Source organism: Limulus polyphemus, unplaced genomic scaffold (assembly GCF_000517525.1).
Source record: "Limulus polyphemus unplaced genomic scaffold, Limulus_polyphemus-2.1.2 Scaffold6326, whole genome shotgun sequence".
Lineage (NCBI taxonomy): Eukaryota > Metazoa > Arthropoda > Merostomata > Xiphosura > Limulidae > Limulus > Limulus polyphemus.
This window is the reverse complement of record NW_013671936.1, coordinates 32077-42794: the sequence shown is the minus strand read 5'-3', so window position 1 is coordinate 42794 and position 10718 is coordinate 32077. Positions and strand designations below refer to the sequence as shown.

The following is a 10718-nucleotide window of genomic DNA, read 5'->3' as shown; positions in this document are numbered from 1 at the left end:
GGTAAAGGAGAACACATGTGAAAAACAGTAGCCATCTTCATCAAGGTGGAAAAATACGACAGAATGTAGCCCGAGTGCTAGATTTTTGACACAAGGTTTTTTCAATTATATAAATCATACTTATAGGAAAAGATATTTTTAATCAACATTTTCCAGTTCAAAAATGGTCACTTAAGAAAGCCTGGCCCGTAAGTCTGAGGGTAATAAAGCTAACAAGTGGGTTTCGATACCATCGGTGGACACAGAACAGATAGCCCATTGTGTTAGCTTTGCACTTACAAATAAACATTTTTTGAGACATCAACTTAAGCTTAAACGTTAGTTATTTCTTAATTATCAAGATCAAGGAAACGTTGTTTCTTTATTTGTTAATAAGCATAGAGGTATACAAAGGGCTATCTATGATGTGCCCACCGCAGGTATCGAAACCCGTATTTTAGCATTGTAAGTTCTCAGTCGTACCGCTGAACTACCGGAGAAGTGTCTTACAATAACAGTTTATGTGACAATTTTCACTTTTCATCATTGATCCAGGAAAAGATTACAAAGCAACAAATGAATAATAGAAAGAGTGTTTTATTCAGGACACTACACGTAAATATTTACAAACACACCTAAAGCACGAAGCCTTGTTTTTCTTGTTTCTTAGCTTATAGACGAAATTTAGAAGTTGTTTGCTGCTATCTATTTCAACATGAATATTAAACCACGTGATTAGAATAACAAAGATGTCTGTTGTACACTTTAAGAAAGCAACAATTTATTCAAATGACATTGATCTGTCGAGGAAGTTTCATCCAAAACGGTGTTACGTTATGATACTACCAACACACAAGCATATCTAATATCGTGGTAGCTGCAGTACTAACTACAGCATAGTTGAACTCCAATGATTTATACCCATACAAGTACACTGTTTGTTTTATGCAAATTAAGTAGCGACGGTCGATCAAAACATAAAATATTAGATGTTTTCTCTCTCGAAAATTCAGCAACAATTAAGCTAGTTCTATATCTAATTATCTATACAAGCACCCCGGTTGTGTAGGCCTAATGAAACATGGTGTATTACCTAAAGAAGCTTCAGAAACTGCCACTGGAAATTGCTAGAATACACAGACAGTCAGATAGATAGATAGACAGACAGATATATATAGATAGGAAAAACAGACAGTTTTGGGGTATGTACATACTGTTTTAGAATCTGTGTTCATTAAACATTTATCTACAAAGCTAACACGAAACAACAAGTTTTTCCAAGATGTTTCAGAATATTCATCACATCATACTGTGATAAATCATAAACTTGTTCGAAACTGACTCCATTATATCAGCGAACATTTTAAGTAGCCCACAGGATCGGATCTTGTTTAAATACGATTGCTAAAAACGTTTCCATTTTATTGAAAATGAAATTACGTCTCTAATTTGATTACAATTTAAAGATATAATCTGAAACAGATAAAATACGATCACCTACGCAATACATGCATTGTTCCTAATTATTACGTCACTCATGACCCAAGGTGATCACCAAGGGCAAGCAAAAATGAAAATAGAACCCAGGTTCAAATACCTTACTCTTGTTTCAATGAAGAAAAAATGATGCAATTAGATAAAATGATCAGTGTTACTTTCAAGGCCGGATTGTGTGCATTACGGGGAGGGGGCTATATTGTTCAATATTAAACCTGATAACTCCCATTAATTATTACCTCATAAAAGACGATCTTATCCAATTTCACACTTATATTAATCTAAGTTTAAACTATTAATCATCCAACAAATAACTAACTTGGAAGAATTTTTCTCATTTCTTACAGATGATTTTTATCCAAAGATGGTTCCAATAATCCACTGAAACGATAGATCCTCCAACAAATAACTAACTTGGAAGAATATTTCTCATTTCTTACAGCTGATTTTTATACAAAGATGGTTCCAATTATCCACTGAAACGATAGATCCTCCAACAAATAACTAACTTGGAAGAATATTTCTCATTTCTTACAGCTGATTTTTATCCAAAGATGGTTCCAATAATCCACTGAAACGATAGATCCTCCAACAAACAACTAACTTGGAAGAATATTTCTCATTTCTTACAGCTGATTTTTATCCAAAGATGGTTCCAATAATCCACTGAAACGATAGATCCTCCAACAGATAACTAACTTGGAAGAATTTTTCTCATTTCTTACAGCTGATTTTTATCCAAAGATGGTTCCAATAATCCACTGAAACGATAGATCCTCCAACAAATAACTAACTTGAAAGAATATTTCTCATTTCTTACAGCTGATTTTTATCCAAAGATGGTTCCAATAATCCACTGAAACGATAGATCCTCCAACAGATAACTAACTTGAAAACATTTTTAACTTAAGATCAAACTACATCACCTCCAGATCATGTTAGATGAACCTGAATCTACTGATAACTCATCGAACGAATTAACTCAAGGTAATTATTCTAATCAAGTATAACTGATAATAAATCTAAACGTACGTAACTGATGATCTTCCAAATCCCATATACAATTTAATCATCAAATCTCATGTTAACTACAATATTCTGATAGCATCTAAACAATAATTATCTAACTTCTACATGACTGATAATTCATATGAAATATCACACAAACTACCGATAAACAAAACATTACAGTAAACCTGTATAAAGTTAGTAAAGAAAGATATGATAAAGATTATTATAAATTTTATATCTATGGTGTTTTTAGTCCATTACTTTAAGAGATCTAGTCTTATTCTTTCGTTTTACCATGGTCCAGGTTTAATGATGAAGGGGTGGAAATCCCCTAAACTTTTATAATTCAGTGACAAGTGGTGGATTGAATGATAGATTTGCTTCATATTTATAGTTTTAGAATCATCCGCTTCAATTCAATATCACACACTACAATCAATGATTCATTCTTTGCCAGTCCAAACGTTATACATCATAAAACATTATATATACTTTAGGATATATACATTTCACAGTATTTGTTATATAACAATATATTCACAACAATACACAAAGAAGCATTTAACACTAGTTCAACTTATCCATCACTGTTTACAAAATAAATAATAAGCGTAAGATAAATACGGGAGTGCTCCAATATGTTATGTGTTTAATTAGTATGATATTCCAGCTCGTCAGGAGTGTTTACAAACCAGTGCTTTTCGACATAAGCTATAACATTCGCGAAATCGCTAAGCGCACGCCAATTAACCCATCGCACCTGTAGCTCGGGGTCATCGTATGTTCGTGCAAATGGGCAATGCTTTCAGCTTCTATGGGCCAAGCGTGAAAGCAAAGTAAAATTACCATCTCTTCTATGATTGAAACGAAGCGTAACGACGTTCTCCTCATCCGACCTCATCAGGATTCCCTGCGCACACCTAATCTAATATTCTTACATCAGATGTTAATCTGGTCTTTCTAACTTTTTTTTTTTTTTTTTTCTTTTTGTATTTGTTTGCTGCGATCCACAAACACAGATAAACGCCAGTCAGGGACGCGGGAAGTGGGGTCCAGTAGTTGAGGGCATATTATGGGTTTTACGACTTTCGACACCTCCAACTTAAAAACAGTTTCTTCGCCTATGACGCTACAGATCGAAGTCTTAGAAAACTCTCTCTTTGCGTCTTTTATCCTTCTGTTTTTTTTTGTTTTTTTTTGCTAATGTAGACGACTGATGGAGTTGTGCGTCTTTTTTTATAATCACGACCATAACTGCGTTAATGGTCGTTTCAATATTTGTCATATCCAGGCAATAGTCCATAACGATGCGTATACAAAGTAATAATAAATAAGGCTCTAAATAAAAATGTTGCGAATCCTTTGGTTAACACATAAACCTATTCCAGTAAGTATATTGCCTTCAGCGACAAGTACCAGAAATAGGAAACATCTTCACGATTATTATTGTGTAGTTATTATTCTCAATGCGATTGAGACAAGCACGTTGTCCACAGTTTCAGTACTCAGAATATAATTGTTGTCCATGGTTTCAGTACTCAGAATATAATTGTTGTCCACAGTTTCAGTACTCAGATATAATTGTTGTCCACAGTTTCAGTACTCAGAATATAATTGTTGTCCACAGTTTCAGTACTCAGGATATAATTGTTGTCCATGGTTTCAGTACTCAGGATATAATTGTTGTCTACAGTTTCAGTACTCAGAATATAATTTAATATCGTCCATTTATTTTTAGCTTTATTGATTTCTGGAAGGTTTCTCAACTAGAAATTTCTTCACAAGTAAAACAACTCTAAATGAAATGCTCACAAGTGAATTTAATCCCCTTTAACACGGGTCATAATGTTCAAATACACTCTTCGAAATTAAGTCGGGTGTATTCATAACTGAATATACATAATATCTAGTTTGTGTTATCAAATTCAGTCTGTTTCTTTCGGTGCTTTTCCAGGTTTTTCGTGTCTTATATTTCTTTTCTTTTAATTTCGTAAAAATCTTTCAATCACAATTTAGGCCAAATATCGAATACTGTAGTTCTTTTAACATGCTTATCAAACACGTTTAAAAAAACAACAACGAAAAAAAAAACGGATGTGTCGCGAAGAAATCACGAAGACACTTCTTATATTTGATTTAGCAAGAAGACGACAGGCATATTTGTATATAGTCTTTTCTATGCTTGTTCGTCTGTTACCAATTAACGAGTATTCAGTTACAGTTGAAGAATTCTCCAACTGACTTTATTTCAGCTGATTAGCACTCTCATTGTTCTAGTTCCAGTTGACGAGTACTTATTGTCCTAGTTTCAGTTGACGAGTACTTATTGGCATAGTTTCAGTTGACGAGTACTTATTGGCATAGTTCCAGTTGACAAGTATAATAATAGGCTTAGTTCCAAGTGACAAGTACTCTAATTGCCCTAGTTTCAGTTGAAGAGTATTTGTTGTTCTAGTTCAAGTTGACGAGTATTTTAATAGCCCTAGTTTCAGTTGACGAGTACTTATTGGCATAGTTCCAGTTGACAAGTATAATAATAGGCTTAGTTCCAAGTGACAAGTACTCTAATTGCCCTAGTTTCAGTTGAAGAGTATTTGTTGTTCTAGTTCAAGTTGACGAGTATTTTAATAGCCCTAGTTTCAGTTGACGAAGCAACGTTTAACGCAAAGTCCACTTACTTGCCAAGTTCATACCTGTATTTCTATGTTGAAACACAAACTTTACGCTCGCAGTAATTATCTAATTAACTGACTGGCTAGGCAACTTGCAATGATTGCTTATTAACTAATAGACTAAATGATTTAGTCTAGCTTAACCCATTTTTTATACATGGCTGAAACTATTTCCTAAACTTTGAAGTCATTAAGGCCACGCCTCTTTCGTTACAATACACTTCCTCCTGCTTGACATCATTACAAATTTATAAAATCTTCTTGTAATGGTATTTTTCAACTGAAACTAAGACTATTATCATTTCTGTCAGCTGAAATCAGACGAACTAAGTCAAGTAAAATCAGTCCAATTAGGTTACTCGACAACTGAAACTAGATTAATTATAATACTTTTCCATTGAAACTAGGCCAATTAGTTTTGGTCAACTGAAACTAGACGAATTAGAATATTCTTAAACTGAAACTATGTCTGTTAGAATTCTTGATTCATTTGGATTATTCGTTAAAAACCCAGTTTACTTAGTGACAAATATATATATATATATATTTCTTTAATTTCAACTTCCACGTTTAGTATAACCAACGTTCATCGATAGGCTTAACTTCGTCATTGCTACAAGAAAACTCTGATTAGTGTGGTTTCAGTAATATGGTGAGTTGACTAGTGCACTAATATATGGCCTAGTTCCTGTTGACGACTATAAATATTCCAATTGGTCCTTAATAACTCTTCAGAATTTTAAGTATTATTTTTGTTACATCGACAGAAGAGTGAGTTATGTCAAACTACAAAGAACAGTTGTTAGGGTTAACGAGATGAATTTAGTTCGGAAACCGACTACATTTAACTTTAAGGACTTTTGATTGACTCAAACTAAAGGTCACACGACAGTAATGTACGTAATCAACAGTTGTTATCGAAATTTACAAAATTTAAGTTTTGTCAGTTTAGTGACAGTTCAAATGCTTATTGGTCATGTGACGTAATGATTCAAGTAAGTGTGATCTTTTTTTTCGTACTGTTTTTTAATAATCTGTTTCATTGCAGCTAAATTAGAACCTTTAAGGAATTTCATTAGTCTGTGAAAAACAATCCAGGATTTCTTTTGGTGGTCAGTTTAGACATAAGCCACCAGGACCTTTAAGACATCATACAATCATCGGGTTCATAAGGGGCTTCTTCTTTTAGTTTTGCAGAAGCTTTCTTGCTACTACGACGAATCAAACTGCGGCTACGTGGTTTTGCTCGATGACCCTCAGCACCTTCTAATGTTTCCATATTTGGGCTAAGAGTAGTCAGTAGCTTAGATTTTCCTCCAGAGGCATGAGCGCTGGAACGACGTCTAAGTCTCGTATCAGAAGGAAGTGGGATTTTGGCTAACTGAAGAAATCCTTTAAACAACTCTTTTATATTTACGTTGTCTTTAGCAGAACACTCCATAAGTTTGGTCCTAAGTCGAGGAAGATCACAGAAGATCCACTCGGCAACGTCTTCTTTGAGGATTTCGCGATTTTCTGGTGATAAATCAGATTTATTCCCCACGAACATCATGGGGATTTCCTGAAAGTCCTCTCGCTGTTCACGAATCTCTTCGAAACATTGTTTCATTGTGTCAAAAGAGGATGACTTTTCGATACTGTAAACAATCAGAAAGGCTTGGGCATTAGCAATGGATAATCGTCTCATAGCAGGAAACTGAAGATCCCCAGCGGTGTCTAGTAAATCCACTTTTAAGGTCATGGTCCCGAGGTCAAACTCTCGATAATGAAGGTCCTCAACTGTTGGTTGATGTTTTTCGCAAAAAGTGTTGAACAGAAACCTTTTGACAATGGCGGTCTTTCCGACCCCACCACCTCCTAAGACAACCAACCGAGCACGATATTCACTGTCGCCACTCATGGTTCTCACGACATTCAATGTCGCCACTCATGGTTCTCACGATATTCACTGTCGCCACTCATGGTTCTAAAAATGGCTGTGTAGACGCTACCTGCTGCTGTAAAGAAGAAAAAAAGAACAGATAGCCCATTCTGTAGTTTGTGCTTAACAACAAACAGAACAAACAATCGCCCTATACAAACTAAAATTATTATTTTAAATTGTGAATTTTTAATTCTAAGATAAAATACTAATATTTTAAGCTTTAAAGATCAGTTCTTTGTCAGTTTTTTTTTCTTGATTTTGTTAATTAAATGACTAAAGCCACAAACCGTTAGATCTAGACGTTAAGTAGAAGTCAACACATTTTCATGCACATGGAAATGGTGAATACACACTACTAGGCATGCACCGGTACCCGGCCGGGTATTGGGCTACCCGGTAATGGCTACCCGGGGGATTGAAAATGGCATCTAAGCCTTAATCTTTGTGGCAACTAACGTGGTACTGAAAGTTACAACCAATAATTGGTTTAGTTTAAAAAACAAAAAACAAAGACTGACCGCCTGCTGAAAGGTATTAGGGTTTGAGAAGTTGGGGCTAGGCATTGAAAGTAGAAAGTAAAACTTGAATGTTCTGTTGGTGATTGTTCGGTTAAATGTAATAAACGTGAATTTTGTTTTTGTTTCTAATTTTTGTGCACGTTGTTGTTGTTGTTTCTTGGGGGGCGAGGGGTTAACCCGGTTGACACCCGGCCCCGGCCGAAGCTTAATGAATGGATACCCGGACCCAGTATTCGGCCAAATTTTACTCCCCATGCACCCCCTACTCACTACTATTCTCACACGATTATCATCAAGGGCGTACTTGTAACAGAACTAGCCAACGGCCTTGGCAACGAACATTTAACGTTGATGACAATGGAAACAGTTAAAATAGTAAACATGTGGGTGTTAATCACACGAATAGACGTTTTTTCTCTTGGCTTTCCTTTAGAGCAATAATGAATTTTTGTTGGACCTGACTTCACGATTAGCTCCAGAAACAATATATTTCACCTTCATCGGAATGTTTTTATCTCGTCAATGTACAGTATTCTGTATTGTTATGCATGTCGATATAAACACTCGCATTTTTTTTGTAAACACGTTCTCCCTTAATTCAAATCGATTACATTCTCTGATAAGCCTTATATTTATAACGATTTTCTTTAATGAATGTCCAATACGCTTTCATTCGCCCATGACTATCGTATTTTTCTCCGTTTTATTCATTATTATTATTACGTTACTGTGCAGTTCGTTGTTTTTGTAATTTTGACTTTCCGATCTTTACGGTTAACTTTGTTTTCAAAACTTATTTTGTGTTTCTCTTTAGTTATTACTTTCTGTCGTAATCACGGAGAGAGAATTAATTAATTAAAACATCAATTAATTCTTAAACAAAATGAATTATAATCAATACTTTTTCACCGCATGCCCTTCCCTTGGCTCAGTGTTAACTTTGAGGACTTATAATGCTAAAGTTCGAGGTTTAATCTCTACAAAGGGAACAGCATAGGTAGCCCATACGTTTGCAGCTATGGTGTCCAAGCAGAATCCTCTGGATTATTAGTTTATTGTGTTGACATTCGATAGTTTCTCTTAAGTATGGAACCTTTAACAAGTTCTTTAGTTTCGCGTTGTGGTTTTAATTTTTTGTGGTCTATGAACAGTTTGTTTGTTAAACGCAAAGCTACACAATGGTCTATATCTGCCCACCGCGGGTATCAAAACCGGATTTTTAGTGTTACGAGCCCTTAGGCTTATCGTTGAGCCACCAGAGGGCTACATACGATCTGTTTGTAATTAAGCACAAAGCTACATAATGGGCTACCTGTGCGCTGTCCACTACGGGTGTCGAAACCCGGTTTCTAGAGTTGGAAGTCTGCAGACATACCGTTATGCCACTGGGGGTCTCTATATACGAATAGTACTCTGAAAATTAGAAAATCCCGCAAAAATTCATAATGTAATTTGGAAATTGGGTCGTTTGAAAACGAAATGATATTTACGATAGGTGCATGAAATCAAAACGGAAATATCGCCATTAAGTTTCCGCCTCGTGCATATCTGATGAGCGCAAACTTTGGGAAAATCGACAAAAAAATTACTTTTGGTGAAAAGTAATTATTTCTATTCATAACATCTGCGCCTACCCAATCCATACCCAGTGGCTCAGCGGTAAGTCTGGGAGCTTATAACGCTGACACTTAAGGTTCGATACCCGCAGCAAGTAGAGCGCAGATAGCCCATTTATGTAGTTTTTCACTTAACAACAAACAAAGAAAACCGACCTGACATCTGGTTTTGGGCTGGAATGTCAGGTATCCACCATAATTCTTGGTGTCTACTTGTCTACTTGTCGAATACTTTTCACTGAGTGTTGGTCTGGCATGGCCTGACAGTTGAGGCGCTCGACTCGCAATCTGAGGGTCGAGGGTTCGAACCACCGTCACTAAACCGTGGGGGCGTTATAATAACACAGACGATTCCACTATTCGTTGGTAAGTAAGTAGCCCAAAAGTTGGCGATGGATGGTGTTTACTCGCTGCCTTCACTCTAGTCTATCGCTGTTAAATTAGGGACGGCTAGCGCAGATAGCCCCTCGTGTAGCTTTGTGCGAAATTCAAAACAAGCCAATCCGTTGAGTAAACCAGGCATGAAATTACAAACACACACCAATACTTAATCAAGGTCGCGTTTCCATTTAAAATGATCATGCCCTAATCCGTGATTTACAGTCTCAATAAGTGTGCAGGTAGACTGAAGTCGTTGTTAAAGGCGACCATTATCGATGTTTCCGCTTGAGCTAAGCCTAGCGCTGACGTATCACTAATAGAATAAAGATATTGGAGCGTTCACCCGTTCTTTCGCTCGTAAAATTAATGTCGACACTTCCAGCGAACAAATACAGTAAGTAATTCATACCAGCTTTCTAAATGCCAAAACTCTTGAACGATAACTTTAAAAATATAATACTACTCACATTAAGTATGCTATTTGACTAATTGTCGTTTCTAATAAGCAGTAATTCCAAGAACTTATTAACTTTCAACAAACGAACTTGTGTGTATATTTTTAAACCCCATTTATAATAATAATGTCGCTACTCTAACAATTTCGTTTTAATTAATTCAAAACATATTTTATAATGGTATATCAAATGTGCAAAAATATTATAAACGTTCAACTTGGTCCGGCATGGCCAGGTGGTTAGAGCACTCGACTCGCAATTTGAGAGTCGCGGGTTCGAATCCCCGTCCCACCAAACATGCTCGCCCTTTCAGCCGTGGGGGCGTTACAGTGTGACGGTCAATCCCACTATTCGTTGGTAAAAGAATAGCCCAAAAGTTGGTGGTGGTGACTAGCTGACTTCCCTCTAGTCTTACACTGCTAGATTAGGGACGGCTAGCGCAGATAGCCCTCGTGTAGCTTTGCGCGAAACCCATAACAAACAAATCCTTCCACGTGCTCAGACAAATATTCGATCAATGATCAAATCTTATAAATTAATGATTTCATTCTGAGAGAAAAAGAAACAACCAAACGATATTTCAGTAAAATAAAATTTAAAAAACCTCCAGTTTGTAACCACGATTACTGACATTAACCTGAGTTACTATATATATTAAACTTAAG

At 36.0% G+C, this 10718-nt stretch overlaps 1 protein-coding gene across 7 annotated transcripts in view; it reads right to left on the bottom strand.

The window, feature by feature from the left end:
- Positions 1-5772: 5772 nt before the first annotated feature.
- The window catches only part of LOC106473613 (GTP-binding protein Di-Ras2-like), a 22852-nt gene continuing 17906 nt past the window's right edge, over positions 5773-10718 (bottom strand). For 4 of the 7 annotated variants that reach the window (XM_022402013.1, XM_022402017.1, XM_022402016.1 and 1 more), the window contains one exon: positions 5773-7156. In XM_022402013.1, the coding sequence (XP_022257721.1) occupies positions 6301-7059 (759 nt within the window). In that variant the 5' untranslated portion in view covers positions 7060-7156 and the 3' untranslated portion in view covers positions 5773-6300. The remainder of the gene's footprint in view (positions 7157-10718) is intronic. The other 3 variants (XM_022402014.1, XM_013934297.2, XM_022402019.1) reach the window with 1 other exon arrangement.